Genomic DNA, 25,744 nt, shown 5'->3' on the forward strand with positions numbered 1-25,744 from the left:
AACGTAAACGTAACGCCTATGTTTTGTTTGTGCAATTTCGGGTCATGCCAAAAATTACATTAACATGAAACTTGCAATAATAATGGGAAAATTTATAAAATGTATAGTAAATAAAATGAACTAAATTTTAAATTAATAAATTCATAATTCTAAATAGTTTACTTATCAGTTCTAATCATTTAGCCTATTCGCTATCTAGCTAAATCTTAGTTAAATCCGTGATCTTGCATTCCATTTAATAAGCCACCGATTTAAAACTCCTGGATTTCTTCATATCTTTGTTTCTTCTATTAAATCTTACAGAAATGTAGAGCAACAATATAAGATAAGTGTGTTTGCTTCTATTTTTTGTACTATATATGCATTTTGGTGGTTTTGAGAGGTTAAGCCTGACTTTTTTTACCTTTATTAAACCAATATCATGGGTCAAGTGTCGAGTTTTTCTCGTCCCTCGACAAAGGACTTAATGACGCACTTCATTTCCTCCTTTTCTTTCAGTAACAAATTCTGTCATTTTCGTTGGTACGATTCAATTCCCAAATTTTTGTATAAATATACTACCATTGTATCCAAAGCTCACCGTTGTATCCTTCAAAACACCTAAGCATTGGTTTGGAAGGTTCTGGATTTCCTATTATCTTTTAATTCCCTACTTTCTATCCCGACAAGTATCGTTACACTCTTAGGAAATCATTATCAAAACACAACAAAATATTAATTTATTATATAATACTGGTAATCAATAAGAATATACCTCTGTAAATTATTTAATACATCTCCTATGGATGCTATTGTGGTCCAGTGCCCTTTTTTGTCGTAGCTATACTCAGGGTGTTTTTATCTGTATAAGCCATGATCCGTTCACCAATTTCTTCTAAACGAATATGAATTTGTATATACCAGATTTTGGTAAACGGAACATAGCTAAGGTGTATTTTACACCGTCATATCAATTGGTTTGTAAAGAAAATTACTTCACCTTAGATCAATTCCATAGAATAACAGATATAATAAAGAGAGTATTGGAAGAAAAGAAAGTATGTGCAACTATCTTTCTTGAAGTGGCCCAAACTTTTATCAATCGATTTTTAAAGTCATATTGACGCTTAAATTTTTTTTTAAATTTAAACCACTAAGAAGGGGTGGCATTCACCCTGGGGTAAAAGCACACATCGACATTATAGAACCTCTATTATTTGAGGTATTTTAAAGGTCCAATCAAAACTTCAAGTAAATAGATGCGGTCTTAAAGGGTTCGTAGCGGAAACTGTTTAGTCACTGGACTATACAATGTAAACCGACATATGGCAAAGTTGATAAGACAGAAATTAAATAAAAAAAAATCAAAATGCATACAAAAATAAAAGCCATAATAAAAAGCTTTAAAAAACATTTTAGAGGATGATTTAGTATAAATGCAAATATATAAAGAGCATTATAAACAAAGTGAAAAAAACTACAGGTAAATTTATTAATAAATTACCTAGTTCTTTGTTAACGATAAGTTGAACACTCGGTATTGCCATTTTATTACTAGCAGCTAATTCCAGAGAATTCCTTAAAATGGTTTATACTAACAAACGTGTGTGATTATACATGGGATACTTTTAAAAATAGCCACTTACCTCCGACCTAGGTCTTCGTAATAACCATCCTATATGCCTAAGATCTGGGATTGCCCTGGAAGCGTCGTGAAGTGCCGAAGTGGTAAGAAGGGATAGTGCCGAATGAAGAGTGTTGAACCACGCTACTGCTTCGGCTGGATCAGCTGCACGTAACACACAACTGTGGATGGCATCTGGGGAATGAAGTTCTAACGTTCGACCCTCTGAAATATAAATGAATTGATATAGTTTTTATAAACCAGATATGTTATTCTTATTGCTGCCTTTAGAATTTAACTTATTTTATTATTAGAACTCTCGCCAGTAGTTTTCTTAATTCGTTATTACCTTTCTTCGTTAAAGTCTATTTGTAAAACCAATAAGAAACACTCAACACTAATAATAATAAGAAAATAGAAAGCACGAATGTTGTCAAAGTTGTATCTTAGGGAGATAATGACCTGTATTTCTGCTCTTTAATTTTTTCACGAAGGAACTTCTCTCTTTTATTAGTACTACTATTTTTGGATTTTATAAGACATATCTGTACTGTTACATTTATAGAATACTTTGTTTTATTAGGGGATAATCCTTAATTAATGACTTTGACAAATTTGACAAATCATCCTTGCGGTACCTGCCTACCTGACGATCGATTAAGGGAAAGTTGATATATATTGTGTTGGTGAAAAAACCATTTACAGATTTTTAAGTAAAAGAAAACAACAAAACATTACTGAGCCAAAAATACCCTAAGGAAAACAACCAATGGAAATCGATGGCCTTCATAAAAACACCCTTCGGAGAAAAGTTCATTCATTTAATTTAAACAAGAAGATTCCTACATTGGATACAATATTAAAGGCAATAAGAGATAATAATTTTGCTCACTTTGGTCGAGATAAGTTATGGAAATTACTTAAAGAAATCGGGTTTTGCTATGAAAATCCAAATAAAAAACCCTATATTGAATATACGAGTACAAAAAATATTGAATCATACCGTTTCAAAAGTATGGGTAGATAAAAATATTACAAGTTCTCGACAAGCCTTTCTAAAAGGATATTCTAATGGTTTAAATACTACTGATTTAAATACTCCTGCAGGAAAGGGTCCAAGATTAATAATCACGCACATTGGTAGCGAACATAGTTTTGCGGAGAATGGTTTATTTGATTTCTTTCACAATCCACTAAAGATTACCAAGAAAAAATAAACTCCGATGTTTTTGAGGATTACTTTTCTCAGGTATTCAATTTTCTACCAAATAATACTGTTGTTGTTTTCCATAATGCCACCCATCGCACAAAATTAGTGGAAAAGTTATCGACGGTCTCGTGGAACAAACTACATATATTTGACTGGCTTTAACGCAAAACAATACCGTATGATCAGACTATGCTTAAAACTAAATTATTACGAATTTCAAGAAAACATAAATCGTAATATAAAAAATATGTCATTGACGAAATCGCAAAAATATGGGCACAAGTAAAAGATGAAGTGGCCAGACAAAATACAACTTTTAAATTGAAAGATGTCAAACAATTTTTAGCAATACTCAATTTGGGTTTAGGAGTGGCTTGGGTACAAGAGAAGCCTTGTTTATTATACATATGCTAGTACAGAGATGCAGAGATATAAATCAAAATGTGTACATTTGTGCAATCGATTTTGAAAAGGCTTTTGACAAAGTCCGACATAACAAAATGCTAGAAATATTGGAAACACTTGGATTGGACGATAAAGATCTACGAATAATTACAAATCTATACTGGCATCAAGTGGCAAGAATAAAGATTGAACAAGAACTGTCGGATGAAATATATTTAAAAAGAGGAGTGATACAAGGCTGTATATTGTCGCCTTTACTTTTTAACTTATATTCGGAGGAAATATTTAAGGAAGCCTTAATTGAGACAACCGAAGGTATTATTGTGAATGGAGTAACTGTCAACAATATTAGATATGCCGACGATACCTTAGTGCTTGCTAATTGCGGAGAAAACCTTCAAAATCTAATGAACAAAATAAAACAGACTTGTGATCAGTATGGATTAAAATTCAACGTTAAGAAAACTAAATATATGATAGTTAACAAACAAAACTATATACAGGATGACCGTATAAAAGTTGGAGATGCCATACTGCACAGAGTAGAGAAACTCGTGTATCTCGGCAGTAATATCAATGAGAGCTGGGATCCAACCGCAAAAATTAAAAGCCGAATAGAACAAGCCCGAGCTGCCTTTGTAAAAATGAGAAACGTACTTTGCAGTCACGATCTTAGCATTGACCTTGGAGTTCGAATGACATCTTGCTACATCTTTCCTATCTTGCTGTATGAAGTGGAAGCGTGGACTCTAACTGAGGCTATCCTTAGACGCTTGACAGCCTTTGAGATGTGGGTATACAGACGACTACTGAAAATAAGGTGGGTCGACAGAGTTAGAAATGAGGAGGTCCTTAGACGGCTGAATCAAACAACACAACTGGTCAATATAATAAAGAAAGGCAAGCTGGAATATTTCGGTCACATTATGAGACACCCCGAAAAATATGAACTTTAACATCTGATCATTCAGGGAAAGATCCAAGGTATTCGTGGTCCTGGTAGAAGGAAAACATCATGGCTGAAAAATCTAAGGCAATGGTATGGAAAATCAACTACATCGTTATTTAGAGCTGCTGTCAATAAAGTCACGATAGCGAATATGGTAGGCAACATGATATCCAACGATCGATAACGGTCATGGAATAAGAAGAAAAAGAAACAATTTTTATTAAATTTTATATAAAAAGAAAACTAAAGATAACTGGACCAATGCCGTAGACCAAGTAAAAAAAGAGAAAGAAAGATTGTGGACTATTTACAATAACATTAACGAATTTTGTCCATCTATAATCTTTACAATCTGTCCGGACAACGAATCTGACACAGAAAAACAGAAAGATATAAAAATCTATAATTAATAAGTAACTTAGTAAGTTTTTAATTTATGCACATTGCTTAAATGTTAAATATCAACAGGATATAATAATATTCCCTTTCATATTAATTTTATTTAACATATACATCTGTCGCTTTTTGATTCTCCAACAGTTACCCATGATTTTCATACCTGTTAGGTAAATAACCTACAGGCTTGTATTGTTATTTTTATGTGAACTGGGTGAACTCTTTAAAAAATATTATCTAAAACTAAATTTCAACACGAGAGGACATTATTTCAGTTTGACCACTTTACCTACTGTTTGCAGATTAGTGAAGATTTGAATTTTTAATGAGTTGCCAGTAGCAAACAAATAAAGTGAAGCTATGATTAAATCGAATAAATCTAATGAGTAAATATATTATACATACTATATTATACATTTATACCGAATAGTAAAAGAAATCCAAATCTGCCTGAATAGGATAAGCTAGAAGAGGATTGTTCGATAACTATATTCTTAACGTCCTTCACAGTTTTGTGGAATAATGGGTCAGTACATGTAAAAGTACAGTAAAATGTAACACCAACAAAAATACTCCATAGCTGAATTCAAAACTATTTAGACGCTGCTTCTTTTAAAATCATTAAACATTGAGTTACCAAATGTAACCAAAATTATATGAGAGCTCAAATGTTGAACCTTTTAGTAAGCTCCCAAAAAGTTAAAAGTCTAAATATGGATGTAAAAAGCTGAAACCCTACCATAAATGAATGTCTTCAAAAAGGACGAAGGTTAGTATTAATGAGGGCAGTCAATAAAAATGTTTTCATAAAGAATGTCTATTCGAAATTCAGATCCAATACAAAATGAGTTGCTGATTACTATAACAACAGTAACACATCTACTCTAGTAATTAGAAGCAATAGTTGAAGGTGATGCTTATTCAAAATTTTCCACATAAGTTATATAGGCAAAAACGCTCTAGTATGAGTAATTTTCCCCTTCATTCCTAGTGCCCTTCTCAAGGCGTGGTCACACTCTAAATATTGTTAGCTTGCTGTCTCCATTGACTGCGATCCTGTGCCTTTATGTATCCTGTGCCTGTGGCTTTATGTAGGGGTTCTTCCACCAGAGTCTTCATTCGGTCTGCCCATCTTGATCGGGATCTTCCTCTTGGTCTTGGGCCTTATACCTTTCCTTCTACTATCAATAGTTCCATGCTTTTCGTTCCTATGAAGTAATTTAAGTATGCTTGGTTTAGTTTATTTAATAGCCTGTCTTTTGTATGAAGCTCTTCCAGAATTGACATGTTGGTTCTATGTTTTGTCCCGGACACACATAGAATTCTCCTATATACCCATATTTCGACGACTTCAATCTTACTTCTATCGATTTTTTTGAGAGTCCATGTTTCAGCTACGTATGTAACAATAAAAAAATAAGGAAATTGAGCAACCTAAGCTTAGTATTTCTTTTTATTGTTCAGTATTTCCACATTTTAATTAATTAAGCTGTTGGGGTTCGGGACATTGCTAGTATACGCTTGATTTCTGAGGAGAAATTATCATTGTTGACTATCAGGGAGCCCAAGTATACAAGTCTGACTACCACTTCGAAAGTCGCCACTTGTATGTGCGGTACATTCCATATTTTCCGTCTTAGCCGTTCAGTGATGGTAATAATTTCAACTTTATTCGCTTCTAGTTAAAGTTTGTCATCTATATATCACAGGTTGCTAATGTTTCTGCCTTTTAAGTGATTCCGTCATCCTCATTCTAGTTCTCATTATACATTCAAAATATATGTTATATAATAATGGTCATAGTGTGCTGCCCTGTCGAGCTCCTTTCTTTGTTTTGAACGCATCTGAACATATTTCGTGTATTTTAACTTTGGCTGAGATTTTATCATATAAATTTCTTATTAGGTTAACTAGGTAGTTAGGTACTCACATATTTTCCTTTATACTTTAAAGGGGACCCATTTGACTGAATCGACGTCTTTGTAATCTCTGAAACGTAGAGCAATATTGGTATGTTGTGTTGCCTTGCTTTTTACATTATATTTCTGGTGTTCAGTATCTGATCCCGCGTTCCTTTCCTAATACGAATTCGCATTGTTCTTCGGCTATCTCTGGAAGTTCGTGTTCGGCCTTCTTGACACCATGACCGATAACATCTTGACACTATACCAACTTCTGTTAAACCTATTCGCAATTTCCGGAAAAAAAGTACGGCTTCTCTTACGTCAACTATTCGAAACATATCACTGAGAGTATTCAGTTGATGAAAATTTGTCCGTCTTCGTACTCTAGGCCTTGTAAACGATTAAAAAAAAACCAAAAACCACACACCGCTAAATTCTAATCAGTACTAAATTTAAAGCTAAAATTTTAAGTCTTATTCTTCTTCTTTTTTTATGTAGATCTGAATCTGTCTGTTTTCTCTGAGAGAAAATCGTGCTCCAGTAAGTTGTCGTTCCATCGTTTTCGTGGTCTTCCTACTGATCGTCTTCCTATTGGTGAACCGTCTCTTGCCGTCTTTACTACTCTATTTGTTGTCATTCGGCTTATATGATCGTTCCATTCTACTCTTCTATTTCTCACCTAGTTCTTGATGTTCTCCACCTTGCATCTACGTCGTATATCTGTAGTGTTTTCATCTCTGCTGTTTCTAATATTCTTCTTGTCCTGTGTGAGTCAGATCGTGTTTCTGCAGCGTATGTCATTTTTTGTCTGATGACTGTTTTGTAAATTCTGCCTTTCATTTCTTTTCCGATATTTTTATTTCTCCATATTAATTCATTCAGGTAGACTGCGGCTATTTGTTCTATTCACTTGATCTTCTACTTCAATTTCGAGCTTTCCGTAGCTAGATAATGTGATGCCTATATTTAAACTCCATCACTTGTTCTATTATCTGCCCTTCCAGCTCCAATTTACATTTTAGTAAATTTGCAGTTGTAACCAATCATTTTGTCTTTTTTGGGGAAATTAACATGTTAAATTTTCTGGTGGTTATATTAAATTGGTGCAGCATACGTTGTAAATCGTCTTCACTTTGAGAGAGTAGTATTGTGTCGTCTGCATAGCAGATTATTTTAAGTTGTTTTTCTCTTATTTGATATCCTTTTTTAGTTCTTACTTTCTTTTATTATTTCATCCATAATCAGGCTGAACAATAAAGGACTCAGGGAATCTCCCTGTCTTATCCCATTGCCAGTTTCAATAGGGTCGGTTAGTTCTTCTTTTACTTTTACTTTTATTGTGTTGTTTTGGTAGATACTTTTGATCGTTTTCATTATTCCTAGAGGTATCTCTCTTGCGTACAGTAAATGGATAACGTCCCTTAATTTGACCCGATCAAATGCCTTCTTAAGGTCCACGAAACATAGATATGCCCTTTTTTTGTATTCTAATGATTTCTTTTGCACTTACCTCATTATAAATGCAGCGTCGGTGCATGATCTTCCCGACCTAAAACATTGTTGTTCTTCTGCTAGTGTTTCATTCAGTTTATTTGTTATCACTTTGGTTATGAATTTTAGTGTTGTGTTTAATAAATTAATTCCTCTGTAATTTTTCGGGTCCGATTTGTCTTCCTTTTTGAAGAGACGTATTAGGTATTAGGATACTTGATACCACATACCCATAATTGTTTGGTCAGATCTGGTCCTCTGTACTTTAGGAGTTCGTTCGGTATTCTCTCCTCTCCTGGTTATTTTCTATTTTTTAATTTTCTTAATGCTTCCTTAACCTGTTCCTCCTCATATCACATTTATTTCCTCGTTTGTCGCCCCCTGTGGTGCTGGTGGTTTATTATCGTCACCTTTTTGTTGGCAATTTTTTAGTGGTTAGCAAATTTAGAAAAAAAATAAAAAAAAAAGAAAAAAAGAAAACCTAAGCTAATATGACAGAAATTTTAATGATTTATTGTTTTTGCGAAGATAAGCCTGTACACCAAGTTTTATTAAAATAAAATAATTTATAATGAGTGATAGAATTTCTATGACACTGAGTATAGTAACAAATGTATTACAATTATTAAAGTAATAAAATTAGGATTAATTAAATAATATAAACTTTGTTCAGCTTCAATAAATATGTCAATATACCTCATGTATTTTGAAGTGTAACCGTTTTGGTCGTTAATATCATACATTACTGTACAATATTTTTAGATAGTCGTAATAAATTTCGAAAATTTTCATTGTATTCCTACTCGACGGATATTGAATCTCAAAACCGAAAATAATTTCTTCCTCGAAAGTAAGCGATCGCGGTCATTAATAATCCGGCAACATTACGATAGTTCGAAGAATATCTACCTATCATGTCTAGAAAGCGTTTATACTTGTAGATCGATAAAATCCGAGGTTATTTTTTTGTAAAGTGTGCAAACTCTTCGATGCATGTTCGATAAATATTCATTGCCAAGACGTGTTGAAAAATTGCTGAAGCTTTCAGATATCATGCAAAGCTCTTATGCATAAAGAGGAACTGCGGAATACAGTATGTATACTGTATGTAGGTGTAAGTATATAGTTTATTCAGAAATGTCGTGCTTTGTCTTTTTTCTTTGTAATATGGTAAACATTTTTTAAGCCATTCAATAATGGAATAAGAAAAGATAAAACGAATGAACTACAAAAACAAAATAACCAAACAACTACTCGACGAAACTAAAACACAAATGTTAAAAAAAAAGTATCAAATAAAGGATAGATCGATAGATGTCTCGACGAAAATGAAAATTAATCGTACTCCAAATAAAGATGGTATACTGGCACAAGCAATCAAACATAGAGGACAAAAATTACTGTTTAACTTTTCCTTCTTAATGCAAATATAACATAATTGAACCACGGTAAAATAATTCTATTTCATAAATGTAACATACATTTTTTTTTATAAATTTATCAATCGATTACTTTTCTAAGTCATCGTCGTCTTAAGTTGTTTACTTAAATAATAAATACAAAAATAAAAAGAAAGCTGAAGAAAGGATACAGGTCCAACGGTTATTTACAAAACATCAAAACCATATATTTCATTAAAAACATGATGAAATAAAACAAGCCTGTAGTGTTACACTTTATTGATATTTCTATAGCTTTTGACACTGTTAAATTTAAGCAAAATACTACAGGCAGTTAGCAATCCAACTTTTATTATATATTATTTGTAACTTTGTTATGATATAATAATTTATGTATTATTATACAATATTTTGCAATATATACCAGTAAGCAATAGACACCATCAAATTACATAAAATCATTAATATATAACTTAACATGGAATAGACTAGGGGGCTCCATTTAGTTTAAACATTTATTACTGACTTATAACGCACCTTCCAGTCAACAGCGCAAGAAAACATGTGTAGACGAACAATTATCCGAAAATTAACACAAAATACTGTCTTTTTTTCAAGTTCTATCTTCTATCGAAAGTTAGAAATAATCATGGCTATAAGAACCCTGTTAACTGCCGTTCTAAATAGTTCTGCACTAGGTCTGCATAAGTTGCAATAATGAGTATATTTGCCATCTTATCACATGGCCTAAGTACTCAAGTTTTCTTCTCTTTATATTCATCCTTTCTTATATCCCGACAACAAAGAAACTTTTTAAGTTGAAAGAATGATGCACGTAATATTTCAATACGTGTCTTAATTTTTTTGGTTTGGTCTACATTTAATGTTATCCATGTTCTTAAGGATTTGTAGGTACGCAATTTCTCAATTACAATATCTTCAACAATCAATTAGATGTTTGCATTTGCTGATTTAGTCATAATCATGCATTTGGTATTTTTCAAATTCATCCCTAGTCCGTATTCATGACAGCATTTATTAAGGCGTTGCATTACGTTCTGTAAAGCATTGTTGTTATCCGTCATCATTATTGTATCGTCTGCAAAACGCAAGTTATTCAAAACTTCTTCATTGATATATATACCTTCTATTAAATCTAAGAGCACTTCTTTAAATACCGCTTTACTGTAGACATTGAAGAGTAATAGTGACAGTACGCAACCCTGGCGGACTTTTCTCTGTATTTTGATATCTCGGGTATTATGGTTGTTATTCTTACCTTAGCAGTTTGATTCCAATATAGATTAGATATAATTTTCATATCACGAGTGTAAATATTTTTGCTTTTAAATATATCACAAGCTTTTTATGTTAAATCCTATCAAATGCCTGTTCAAAATGTACAAAACATGTCCTAAAAGTACATGTCCTAACTCATGTCTATACATATTTGGGCCAGCACATTCAAGCCGAACAAAGCATCTCTTGTGCCCATACCATTTCTAAAGCCAAATTGTGTGTCTCATTAAAGGCAGATATTTTAAGTGTGTGACTAATTAACGCTATTGTTCTGTGGCTTGAGAAGGATGGTGCACTTGACTTTTTGGGTATTGCGACAAAGGTCGATTTTAGCGATTGTCTGGGGATTGTGGCAGTATGAAATATTAGATTAAAAAATTCCACCATTATATCATTAACATCTTTATCAATGAGTTTTAATATTTCGATGGGCACATTATCTGGTTCAAAAGCTTTGCCCTCTTTTGTATTTTTGATGGCATAGATGACTTCTTTCCGTAATATTGGTGGTCCGGTATCCTTTGTGGTTTCTAGTGATAGTTATTCTTTTTCATCATTAAATATAAATTAAGTCTAATAACATAAAATTATATTGTTCTGAAGTTTATTTTTATTAATGTATCACAAAAAATCATTAAAAAAATAATCGATTTGTTTCTATGAAATAAATAATAATTTTTAATTCAATTCTGTAAACCAAATCTAATAATATAAAATTATATTGTTGTGAACTTAATTTTTATTATGGTATCATAAAAAATATTAAAAAAATTAATTTGTTTAAACAAAGAGTGTTTAAATAATTATATATCAAATGAGAATATTTATATTTAGAGCGTTAAAAGGTACATGTTTGGTAAGTTTTTCTAAAAAGAAGTCTACAACATAATAAACAATATGTAGTTTTATTTTATTACAAATCAATAATTTATTTATTTATAACAAAACTAAAGCATCTTTGGGATTTGATTATTATAATATTTGTTATAAATATCTTGAAGGTATGAAAATTTTTATCAAGAAAAAGCTCAAAGAAAGGTAATGGTTCAAAAATTTCCATTCTATTTTTTATAATTTTGTCGCAAATGCCCGTCAACTTTGACTAGTTGTTTCTCAGGAACCACTGCTCGTAATTGAACCTTTTCTTTCTTTCAAAGAATCATCTTAGCGAGTCTTTTCCAATGCCGTTTTCTGAATTTAATTTAAAATAATAGTTACCGAGTAATTCTATTTTTTATAAGCTAAAAAATGTTTGAAATTTTAAAACATTCCTAAGGCTGCTCAAATAATCCGATCTCAATTCTATTAAGTATGTTGGATAAGTAGAGTGTCTTTTTATATATACAATAATTCGCAAACTTCTAGCTGGACTATTTTTTGCGTTGCAAGATTTTAAAGAATTATATATATTTTTTTTAAATTTTGTAAATTATTATGTAAAATCTGTTAAAACGATTTTAATAAAATTTGGTGTTTTACTATCTTGGTCGTTGAAAATATTGAATAAGAAAAGGCTTGTTTCCCCTTTTATGTATTTATTGGTATTTTGCAGCAGGGTAATACATTAAAATATTTTAAACCAGTCGTATCTTATAGAAAATTCAATTATTGCTATTTTATTTTATTATGAATTAGCTCCAAAATAAATTTTTTTAAGTTACGCCCTGGTCTAATAGTACAGTACCTAAATTGAGAGAACTAAAACAAGTTGTTTCAAACAAAAACCTACCAAAAACTAAAAGAATGATAAATTTAGTTCGTAACCAGTACATTAACATTAATAGAAAGTTAGTTTACTCGGTATCTTTGCGTTTATCCCTATGTGGATTATAACTTTCTATCTTGCGTTATCTCAACATTGATCCCTTTTTGTCCCAACATGTCCTGCCTAATCGTCTCCTCAGCAATTCTTTGTATTGGGTGATTAGCATCTCGACGTTAAATATGCTTACTGTTTTAACCTATGCTCCTTTATTTTATTGGTGCCACACATAAACTTAAATAGCACTTATCCACCTAAATATTCCAATTTTTACCAAATGCATTAGTTGTTTCTCTTTTATTTTAACTACCCAACGTTTAGTTCCGGACATCATAGCTGTTGTTTTTATGGTAGTTTTATATAATTTTTCTTTCAGTTTCATTGGTATCTTTTAGTCACACAATACTAACTCGCCACCTTTCATTTCATCCATCCCTCCCGAATTCTACTGTATCATTTTTATTTATTTCTCTATAACTTTGTAATGCCGATCCTAGATACTTAACTTTTCACAACCAGTTCACCATCTAAATGTATCTTATTTGTAGTAGTAACTCCATTTTTATATAAACGCTTCCTACTATTTTTGTCCTACCAAGTTTTAAACCTTTTTCTTCAAGAATATATTTCCACTGTTCCAGTTTTTGTTCTAAATATCTCTCAGTATATCCTATCATATACTAAATCATTAACATTAAACATCAGGGAACGGTACCTTGTATTTTCGATGTTATCTGATCCCACACTAATGAGAATAAATAAGCACTTAGTACTGAGCCCTGATGCAATTCTACTTTTTTGTTTTATTTTTGTAGTATCAATAAAGTAATAAACAGAAACACACCCTAACTTAGGTTCCAGCTACTAAATTTAGAGAAAAATGGAACAATCCATTCTGAAAATAATTTTCGAGTCAAACTAAAATTAAAAAAAATAAGAAAATGAACTAAATTCACTTTGTAATTTAATGAATATCCAAAATAAATTGTACATATGATAGAGCTTTTGATAAATGCTCAATGGACGAAGAGGTATTATAATTAAGACCATATGAGAATAAATAAATCAAAAGATGAAAACCAAAAGATGCACCAAAAATCTAGCCAAAAAAAAAATTTAATAAAAATTTGATGGCGCATGATAAGCAGAACAGGAGGACTTGGTTTATCGTGGACATTCAAGATTGGATAAGAATGATAACTTTTTAAACAAAACTTACTAAAGATAACTAAAAATATCTAATAGAATATCTTATCATGAGATGTTTGATAATGAATCTATTGTTACGATAAATATACTGGCCTAAATTTTATGACTAATTATTCTGTTTTGTTGTAGAAATTTCGGTGGAAGTCTAGAACCAAAATTATGGTGAATGAGCCCGGCTAAGCTTCTCGATCTTTCGATGCAAGACAATGCGATCTTTCGATGCTGTTCTCGAATATCAGGATTGCTTATAAAATAACCGAACTTTGATTGAAGGGGGCAGTTAATTCTGAAGACCCGCGGCCGCGATATTTACTGTTACGCTCGCCTATATAAATTATGTGTATTTTTAGTGATAAATAAATTAATATCAGTTAGTGTGCTTTTTAATAAATTTAGATAAGAACCTTTTGATAAAGACATTATAAATTAAAGACATAACAATTAATAAATTCACAACAGTGGTGTCGGAATAGTGGGATACGTAAAATAAATTGTGAAAATGGCTACATCTCGAAGACAGAGAATTAGCTTCTACCGGAAAAAAGGCTGAGTTAGTCCAACGACTAAAGAACGCTTTGCTAGAAGAAGGTCTAGATCCAGAGACTTATATATTTGAAGATGCTGTCCTCTCGTCGATTTCGAAAGTTTCTGGTGACATCGCATTATTAGAGAACAAAGTTTCTGGCGATATTTCGAAAGTTTCTGGTGATATCGCATCATTAGAGAACAAAGTTTCCGGCGACATCGCATCATTCGAGAACAAAGTATCCGGCGACATCGCTTCTTTAGAAAGCAAAGTTTCTAACGAGATTTCTTCTCTGGAAAGCAAAGTCTCTGCTAACATCTCTTCGGAAATCTCTAAAGTCACTTCTGAGATGTCTGCCCTGGACGATAGAATATCTTCGTTAAAAAACCAAGTTGCTGCCGATATGTTGGCCTTCGAAGAAAAGATATGGAAAGAGATGGAAAAGAAGCTGGATGAAACAGGGACGGCAGAGAGAGGAAACAATCCAATTACAGTAGAGACAAAAGAAGACGAGACTAAATGTAAGTTGGAAATACGGCCGAAATTTGAAGGAAGTGGAGGTTCTGTCCATGTGAAAGTCCCAACTTTCGACGGAAAATCGTCATGGAATAACTACATGAAACAGTTCGAATCAGCTGCAAGAGCGAATGGATGGTCTGAAAAAGAAAAGGCTGTAAACCTGACTATCGCTCTTCGAGGAGATGCCTTAGATGTGCTTCAGACCATAGCCGTAGAGGAGACCGATGATTTCGAACAACTGAAGAAGAGGTTAAATATGCGATATAGCCACGAACATTTGGAGCATGTATATCAGTCGCAGCTTAAAAATCGTAGACAGAAGAAAGATGAGGCTCTTCAAGAATATGAGGTAGATATTGCCAGATTAGTACGATATGCTTATCCAACAGCTCCCGAAGACATGATGGAAAAATTGGCCGTTCAAACGTTTATTGATGGTCTTCGTGATCATGAAATGCAGAGAACACTACGATTAGCTCGTCACAAGACGCTGGTTGATGTCTTATCCGCCGCCCTCGAATACGAGTCAGCTACGCAGGCCTCTGGCGGGTACAGTAAAGTTAGGACTGTAAAAGAGGAAGGAGATGAAGATAAACTTGACCAGCTCGTTAATATGATGAAAAGCATGACATATAAGAAAACGAAGACCATCAGATGCTGGAATTGTGGCGAAATAGGACACGTACGAAGCTCCTGTAAGCACCCTAGGTACGACGCAAATCAAGAAACTCACCATCAGGAAAACTAGAACGGGTCAGCCTTAGGGGGGCAGCTTCGACCCAGAACTTTTCCAAAGACCCTCTCATACTAATAGCTTCTTTGAAATGTCGTGAAGATAGTGTATATGTAGATGGAGACATAAATGGTAAAAAGCATACGTTGTTGGTGGATACCGGAGCGACCAGAACCATTATACGCCCGACAGTTATAAACAGCCGAAAGAAACTGTTACCAACGAGGTTGCGACTTCGGACCGCTACAGGTGAAAATGCTAACATTCATGGAGAAATCCAGGTACAATTGGGAATTGGAGCAGAAAAGTTCGTCCATACTGTTATAGTTGCTGACATCGAAGAAGATGTTATATTAGGAATGGACGTAATGAATATGCATGGATTCCAATTGGATTTTAAGAATAAGGTAATCAAAGTTGGCAACGAGGAGGTATTTCTCCATCCACATAATGACAATACTATGCAAGCAGCCATTACAAAAGATACAGTCGTGCCTGCGAGAAGCGAAACGATCATAGTAGCGCGACTACAGGGAATTGTAGACGAAGGGACACCTGTTATGATGGAGCCTTGGAACCACGACGATGAGGTTGGCCGTGGAATCATAATTGGAAAGGAATTGGTGACTTCGGCTAAAGAAATTCCTGTGAGACTTATCAATGTCAACGACTACCCAGTGAACATCAAGAAAGAGACAAAGGTAGGAACTTGTGTACCTGTGACATCCATAATCCGTCAGGCGACAACATCTGATAATTCCAACGACAAATTCGACCAAATGGTTGCAGTTGCAGGACAGTCTCTAAATCAGATGGAGAAAAGGAAATTAAGGGAATTTCTTCGGCAGTATCGTGATATTTTCGTACCGAAAGGAGGAAAGACGGGAAGAACTACCGTTGTTAAGCATAAAATTGATACTGGTAATGCTAAGCCAATTCGTCAAACAGCTCGACGATTACCACAGGCGAAGAGAGAGGAAGCTGAAACGATTGTTCAGGAAATGAAGAAAGACGGGGTGATAGAACCTTCTACGAGCCCATGGGTCTCTCCGGTGGTCCTGGTTAAGAAGAAAGACGGAACGACGAGGTTCTGTGTGGATTACCGTTTGCTGAACAACGTTACCAAGAAAGATAGTTATCCTCTGCCTCGGATCGATGACACATTGGACACATTGGCTGGAAGTAAATTGTTTTCTACTTTAGATTTGAAGTCTGGATACTGGCAGGTAGAAATGGACCCAGTCGATAAAGAAAAGACAGCCTTCACCACAGGATCTGGATTGTGGCAATTCAACGTTATGCCATTTGGACTTTGTAATGCTCCTGCGACATTTGAGAGGCGTATGGAAAATGTGTTGAGAGGGTTATCTTGGAAAACATGCCTGGTTTATTTAGATGACATAATCGTCTTGGGGGAGACATTCGAAGATCATTTGAGGAATTTAGAAAACGTTTTTAATCGACTTAAAGCTGCCCAATTGATGCTAAACCCCAAGAAGTGCCAGCTATTTCAAGGTAAAGTCAATTATCTGGGTCATATAGTCAGTAAAGAAGGAGTGGCCGTGGATAAGGGAAAAATCGATTCCATTAAGGAATGGCCAAAACCAACTGACAAACATCAAGTGAGAAGTTTTCTTGGACTATGTACTTACTACCGGAGGTTTATTAAGAAGTTTGCAGATATTGCTAAGCCATTAACGCGACTTACGGAGGAAGCAAGAGATTACCGCTGGGATATAGACTGCCAAAATGCCTTTGAAACGTTGAAAAAGCATTTAATAACAGCACCAATTTTAGGGTATCCACAGCCAGAAGGAGAGTTCATCTTAGATACGGATGCACGTAATGTGGGAATTTGAGGAGTGCTGTCTCAGATTCAAGGAGGACAGGAACGAGTCCTCGGATATTTTAGTAAAGTTCTTTCAAAACCTGAATGGAATTATTGCGTCACGAGAAGAGAACTTCTGGCAGTAGTGAAATCAGTAGAGCACTTCTATCAATATCTCTATGGCAGAAAGTTTCTAATCCGAACCGACCATGCCGCCCTTAAGTGGTTGATGCAGTTTAAGAATCCAGAGGGTCAGATAGCCAGGTGGATCGAACGACTCCAAGAATACGATTTTAAGATTGAGCACCGGGCTGGAGTTAGCCATAGAAACGCTGATTCTCTTTCCAGAAGGCCATGCCCAGCAGAGTGTTCCCACTGCAACAAAACGGAATCCAACGAAGCAGCAGTGCTAAGAACGACGATTGTCAACGACGACTGGACGCCTACTAAGATAAGGGAAGAACAAGAGAGAGATCCAGTTATACAGAAAATCCGAAAATGGAAAGAGGAAAACCGTCGACCACCTTGGCAGGAAATATCAAACCTATGCTCAGTAGTTAAAACGTATTGGGCCCAGTGGGACTCCTTTATCATCGAAGATGGCTTGCTCAAACGAGTCCTGGAAAATGATGACGGTTCAGAGAAGAGAAGACAGTTGGTGATCCCAAAGAGCAGAATAGCCGAAGTACTTCGTCAGTTACACGACAGTCCATCGGGAGGGCATTTTGGTGTAAAGAAAACCCTTCAGCGAATTCGGGAACGGTTTTATTGGATGAACAGTTCCGACGATGTAAAAGACTGGTGTAAGAAATGTACTATTTGTGCCACGAGTAACGGGCCTTACCGAAAAAGGAGAGCTCCTATGAGACAATATAATGTTGGAAGCCCGTTTGAAAGAATAGCTTTGGACATCGCTGGGCCATTTCCAGAAAGTGAAAATGGAGGCAAGTACATGCTGGTTGTAATCGATTACTTCACTAAGTGGGTCGAGATTTACGCACTTCCAGACCAGAAGGCCGCTACCGTTGCAGATAAGTTGATCCAAGAATATTTCAGCCGATTTGGAGTGCCTTTGGAGATCCATAGTGACCAAGGCAGGAACTTCGAAAGCGATCTATTCCAAGGAATATGTGATAGACTAGGCATAAAGAAAACAAGAACTACCGCGTATCATCCGCAATCGGATGGTATGGTAGAACGAATGAATAGGACAGTTGGCAAGTATTTGACAAAGATGGTGTCCGATCATCAGCGAGACTGGGACCAATACCTTCCGTTCTTCACAATGGCCTACAGATCTGCTGTTAACGAATCAACAGGCCAGACACCAGCCAAAGTCCTATTCGGACGCGAAATGCGACTACCTTGTGATCTCGAGTTTGGATGTCGACCTGGAGAAGATGTAGCAGGTGAAGATTATGTGATCGAATTACGAAGAAGAATGGACGATGTACATGAGTTAGTCCGTTCCTACCTTCAGATCGCTAGCGACCGAATGAAGAAACGGTACGATACACAAGCCGAAAAGGATTGCTTTAAGAAAAACGACAAGGTCTGGCTGTATAATCCCAAGAAGCGAAAAGGTTGTTCTCCCAAACTGCAGCAGTTTTGGGAAGGTCCATACCTCGTCATGGAGAAAATCAACGGTGTCATCTACCGAATAAGCAAGATTCCGAGGGGAAAGCCGATGATAGTACACCATAACCGGCTAGCGTCTTTCGAAGGTGACCACGACGTAGATGAAGAAGTGGAAGTAAACCAAGTCCAAGATGTGTCTGACCTCACGTTTGAGGAATTCATGGGTGTCTATGGAGGTACCGGTAAAGCAAGACATGGTGTTACCACTGAAGAAAAGCAAGATCTACTCGCGCTCCCCGCTGACTACTCGCTGGCCCTTACCATCCCGGCCAGTATCAAAGACGCACCAGGGTTGGCATCCGTCTTTCGAAGGAAGTTTGGTCGAGTTGCAGAACTTCAATGCCAGGTGCCAGCTCCCGGTAAAACTTTGAAACTCCAAGATGCATCGCGTTACCTTTTCTACCTGGTAACAAAAGACACTGCCCGTGACCAACCTACCTACCGAGATGTATGCGAAGCCTTACTTCAATTGAGAGAGCACGTACTAGAGTCCGACGTGCAAAAGTTAGCCATGCCAAAGTTGGAGTGCCGCCAATTAGATTGGAGGGTTATCCGAAATATGGTGGAGGAGATCTTCAAAGACACCGAAGTCCAGGTGTTAGTCTGTTGCAATCCGCTAAGTACCTTGTGCGGAGAGAAAACCGTCCCTTGTCATTTTTATACAACTGGAAGTTGTAAAAGAGGGTCCAGTTGCCGATACCAGCATACAGTTCCGGTTCCAGTCCCGACAAGGTTCCAGGAGGAACCATCTTTTAAGAGGGGGGCAATGTTACGATAAATATACTGGCCTAAATTTTATGACTAATTATTCTGTTTTGTTGTAGAAATTTCATGCGATCTTTCGATGCTGTTCTCGAATATCAGGATTGCTTATAAAATAACCGAACTTTGATTGAAGGGGGCAGTTAATTCTAAAGACCCGCGGCCGCGATATTTACTGTTACGCTCGCCTATATAAATTATGTGTATTTTTAGTGATAAATAAATTAATATCAGTTAGTGTGCTTTTTAATAAATTTAGATAAGAACCTTTTGATAAAGACATTATAAATTAAAGACATAACAATTAATAAATTCACAACACTATATTAACAATTACTGAACAGTTTGGTAACTACCCTAAATGGCGGCAGAGCAAATAGTTAAGATTTTCTTTTGCAAATGGACAATGTTATAAACAGTTGCAGAAAAACATTATAGACGACATTAACAATATACCATGCATATACTTTACCACGGGTTTCTTGAGATAATCTGACAATTAAATGAAAGAACATAATAAAAAAAATATAAAACATGAAACTGAGGTAAGTTTTCCTTGTTAGAAATCCATTGTTTTACAAAATAAATATATCATCCCAGCTATATTTTTGAAAAATTTTACCGTACCGTACCGTACTTGTACAAACAACAACAACTAAATGTTGGCAAAAAAATTAATTTATTGAAAATTTTAATACTATAAACTCGAAATTAGAAAATAAAAGAACTACGTTAATAAAATATGTAATAAAACTCTGTCATTCATCGTAATTTATATGAAATTATTTGGTTTCCATATACATTGAAATACATTGTTGGCGAACAATAAACAAACATATTGCACAATATATGATACTATACTATTATAGTTTTAGAGATATCGAGTTAGTATGTACACAATAAATATTTTTGTGTAAAACATCCGTTTTGCCAAAAACTGATTATCAAATTTGGTTAGGTCTAGAAAATACATAAAATTAGAAAAACTTTGGGTAGATCAGGAATTATGTCCGATAGAGACTGATATAAACAATAAAAACCTACAAATTTTTGGGAACCATCATATATAAAAATAGAAACACAGCGCATAGAAATATTTGTTATTAGGGGTGTCACCAAAAGAATCTAAATGGAGTTTTGTCCTCTAGCAGCGCCATTTTACGAATAAAATTCGACTCTGTTTGGTTCTTAAAACCAGATAAACCTATAAGAGGCCCTAAAAAACAGTATTTCATTGAATAACCACATATCTTAAATACCCCATAACCCATGCATAATTATTTATTGACGACAGGTATACCTTTGCTAATGACCAAAAAACGACTGGCTCTAATCGACATAACATGGTTTAACATAGTAGGAATTAAATAGGAACAAACCCGGTTTACGATATACATGTGGGTTTAATGAGATCAAAACCGGTTTAGTGCTGGTTTGACAGCATATCCGAACCTCTCTTATGTATTCTTTTAGCATATTCGAAGTGCTTTTATGTATTCTTTAGCATATCCGAACCTCTCTTATGTATTCTTTTAGCATATCCGAACGTCTCTTATGTCTACCCCATATCCAATAACCTCTTATTTACCATTTACTGAGCCAAGCTCTTAAAATTATATGCGAACAAAACATAAACGATGAACAGTGTAGTATTGTGCTATTAAAAACAAAGTAGAGATAGGACAAAAAATATTTATATGTGTTTTATTGTTTATGAAAAGGCATTTGAGTGAATAAAACACACCAAACTCATTGACCCAATAATTAGACAAGGACTAGACTAACGAGATATTAATTTTATTAAAAATCTGTATAGAAAACGTACAGCCATAGTTAAAATAGGCGAAGACCTATCCTGTGGTATCACTATAACAAGAGGGGTGCGTCAGGGGTGTGTTTTATCACCTCTTTTCTACAACCTTTATTCTGAAGAAGTGTTTCAGAGTGCACTGAAAATTATCCAAGAAGGCACTTAAGTTAACGGAAGGCTGATCAACATGAGATATGTCAATGATACTGTCATGTTGAAGGAAACCCGGAGGGGTTTTAATGACTCCTAGGCGCAGTAACAGAAGTCGAATCCTTTGATGTTAAAGTCAACACCAGTAAAACAAAAGCAAGGGTACTAAACAAACGTCCAAATTTATCAGCTAACATTCAAATTTTTAACACCCAAATATAATACCTTGGCTTATGGATAAGCAAAGATATAATTCCGGAGGGTAAAATCCAAGCTCGAATTTAATACTTAATATCTGCATTCCTTAAAATAAAACACATTTGACTAATGCAACTCTTTTCTTGGACACTTGGTATCGATTCGTGAAAAGATAAATTTATTTTATTCATTCCATGTTATACAGGAGATAGACATCGACAATAAACCTAATTACTCAGGATCTGCATTCCTTAAAATAAAAGACTTTTGACTAATGCAACTCTTTTCTTGGACACTAGGTATCGATTAATGAAAAGATAAATTTATTTTATTCAATCCATGTTATATAGGAGATAGACATAGACAATAAACCTAATTATTCTGAGGAGGTTGAAAGCCTTCGAGATATAGGTGTTCAGAAGACTCCTGAAAATACCAAGGACATACAATGTCATTAACAAGGCAGTATGGAGTAAAATGTGCTTCAAGGTCAACAGAAAAGACCCACAGTTAAGAAAACCAAAGAAACCGCTACTCAATATATTATTATAGTCCAAAATATCTCTATCTATTGTGGATAAATAATGATAAGGATAAGGAAAATGCAATACTTGGGTCATGTGTTGAGAGGCGAAAGATATGAATTACTTCAAGTTATACTGGAAGGAAAAGTACAGGGCAAAAGATCAGTAGGAAGACGCCAGAACTCGTGGCTAAAAGACCTGAGGAGATGGTTCGACCGCTCATCCGCAGAGATCTTTCGCGCTGCAGTTTCCAAAACTACAATTGCCATTTGGCTCATTTATTGCATGAGACAGAAGCGTGGATAATGAGTCTAAGTACCATGAGAAGGTTGGAAGCTTATGAGATGTGGGTATTCAGAAGACTCCTGAAAATATTATGAACATACCATGTCACTAACGAGGCAGTATTGAGTAAAATGGATCAAGACACAGAACTTCCTAATATTATCAAGAAGCGCAAAACCAGTTATCTAGGACATGTGTAACGGGGAAGACATTATGAGCTCCTGAGATTGTCAATGAAGGAGAAAACTGAAGGAAACAGATGTGCAGGTATGAGAAAATGTTCATGGTTAAAACACCTAGAGTCTCCAAGGTAGCCAAAGCAACAGGTAATGATTTTTAAGAATTGCCATTTTTTGAAAAACATATAAACATACAAGATTTCACATTGTTTAGGTTAGTAATTAGATATTTGGTATATTTATGAACAATTGCAACTTTTTTTAAAATAAAATTTATTTAATGTGTTGTAGACCAAATTTTGCCCTTAAAACAGTGGTTTGACCGCGGTTTCACTTTTTTTTCAAGCTTTTCCTTCTAAAAGCACCATATTTTTGAACAAAGTATACACTGTGAGGGAGTAGACATACACACATCAACGCTTTCGTCGTACACACAACAGAGCTTTAATGTGACGTTGTCATTAACCAAATGGATTCTTGGAAGTTTGTTTTATGGAAAGAGAAAGAAAGTTTAAAATATTAATACTGTTTTACAAGTTTTTCATACAGCAGTAATGCAAAGTAATCACGAAAAGAGCTGAAATAAACTTATAAAAGCTTTTAAACTTTTGTTTATTTTTGGAAAATAATAGTAATAATAAATGTAAACACATTATGAAAAAACTTATATGGTACAGTTTTTACTAAGGTGTATATTTTTGAATGATAAATATTTGTATTAAGACAAAATAAGATATTACGATGAATGCGTTGCAATGGCGTAAGATTGCTAAACCTGGACAAAGTCAAAGTTGCACATGGATAAATTAGAGAAAAAGGAAGACTACTAAAGCAGAAGTGAAAAAGATAATTAAGTGATTTTTTTAGGTTATAACTATGAGAAAAACAGGTTCTGTATCGAAATCAAGGTTTTAAAATTCGGCTATTCCTGGTACAAATATAAAATATTTATTACAATTTTGTTGTTTATTTTTCGATAAAATGGATGAAATTAATCCCAGTAAGTGATTTTCTAGTTACCAAAAAATTAAATCTAAATTTTTATGAAAATAATTTGAAAGATATACATTATGAAGTGTTCAATTTATTTCTGAATTGTATAGACCACAAAAATAATTTTTCGAATACTAAAATTATCCTAATGTAGAGTGATACTAAGCAGCAAAGTAAGTTATGCTTTAGGCATAACTCTATGCATAAAGCAAGGCAAATCGATGAATCGAATCATATCGATGATTGTTTGAATGTATTCCAAAATTTTCCGATTAGATTCGTTATGGTCAAAACCTAAATGTTGCCGAACCAGATAAATTTGGATAACCAGAGTTACTTAAGTTATCCAAGAGGGTTACAGTTACATTACTCTATTAGCTTCAAAAGCTTTAGTTGATACCTATAAAATCATGTAGATTTTCTGGTGCAACAAGGATTGTTGCACTAAATGTCAAAGGTTAATTTAAAACCGCGCTCTCTTTTAAGATGAGCTGCACTCAGCACAAAGCATAAACCCAAAAAACTGACCTGGGCTTTGAAACATTGAAATTGTCCAGAAGAATGGAAATCCAATCCCTTCATCCATGAGATTTGATTTGGAGATTATAATAGTTCATTTATATTTGTTTAGATTAATCTGTTAATGCCTAGAAATCATCAGATTATCAAAGAAATTTATTCCACATTCCCAGGTGTTTTTTTTATTTACAAAAATTGTTGCATCAACCTCTGAGGTTATTAGCGACATATATACATTTAAATAAAATAATTTAACTTTGATCAGATAAAAGGCATATATCGAGCACAGTTTAATTAAATCTTGCCCAAGTACTTTCGATCCCTAGATCATCTTCAGGGGCATCTGAAATAAGCCAAGAAACGTTTTTTTATAACCAAAGAAATTGAATAACTTCGATAAAAACTCGAAGTTTTATGGTTGAAAAAAGGTTTTTTATATGATTAACGTTTATAGACTTACTTCGTCAATTGTGGCCTATCCGGCAAGAACAAGATGTCATAAACATAAAATTGTACATTACACTACACTACAAATAGACAAACAAACACTTTAAAATAATTTAAGGGAGGCTACATTGCTTGAAGAAGTCGGAGACAGAATGGCTCCTGATCTAACGGAAATGTTGGGGTGACATGTGACAAATGACAACTTGGATGAGCAGTCACAATCATAGATATGTGATCTGCACCTTTTACAATTCTATGAAACTAAGTATTGACCGAAAGTCCAACTGACACTACTATAGGAGATCACTGATGAAAAATAAAAATTATATAGAATATTTTTAAGTAAATTGAATAATCCAGATCTCACACTCAAACATGTCTGTAATAATTAAGGTGTTAGTTTGAGAGCAACTGAAATAGACGAAAAGTAAGAATGCAAGAAGCGGACTAAACAATATGTTAAACAGTGGGTGGTTGACTACAATAAAATGGTCTACCAAGCACTATCTGTAATATAGAAAGGAAGAGATCTGACTATGTAATTAAAATACTAATAATTGAAAATCAAAATGGAAAGCAAAATATATAAATGGGGTGTAATCCAAGTAGTTCAGTTGAACCCACAGTCAATGGTATAACTATAAAATTACTATGGATGTGCTCAGTGCAGGAAGTCTAAACAGTCGAGCTGGGTCCCCTACGAGGTGAAGCTGTAATAAAGTTTTTAAAAATAGGTTTAAATTTAGTACAATTTAAATTAATTTGAGTATTAAGACAGTGAGAGTTTTCATTCGTTTCCCTTGTAATTTCCAAATCTTCCAATAAATCCAACTCCATATAGTTTTTCTTTCTACTAATGTCATGTAAGATAGATGAACCAGTGTTGATGTTAAAATTGTGTTTACTGGATAATAAGTGTTGACCAAAACTTGAAGAGTTTGGTCTTTTCAAATGTTCTGAAACTCTAGTGGATAACTTTCTAATGGTTCTACCTACATAAGAGGC

The 25,744-nt window shown here is 34.4% G+C and overlaps 1 protein-coding gene across 1 annotated transcript in view; it reads right to left on the reverse strand.

The window, feature by feature from the left end:
* The window catches only part of Syn1 (Syntrophin-like 1), a 360,579-nt gene that overhangs the window by 18,464 nt on the left and 316,371 nt on the right, over positions 1-25,744 (reverse strand). The window contains exon 3 of the mRNA XM_072520238.1: positions 1,626-1,828. Within this exon, the coding sequence (XP_072376339.1) occupies positions 1,626-1,828 (203 nt within the window). The remainder of the gene's footprint in view (positions 1-1,625; positions 1,829-25,744) is intronic.

The sequence above is a fragment of the Diabrotica undecimpunctata genome, chromosome 1 (assembly GCF_040954645.1).
Source record: "Diabrotica undecimpunctata isolate CICGRU chromosome 1, icDiaUnde3, whole genome shotgun sequence".
Classification (NCBI taxonomy): domain Eukaryota; kingdom Metazoa; phylum Arthropoda; class Insecta; order Coleoptera; family Chrysomelidae; genus Diabrotica; species Diabrotica undecimpunctata.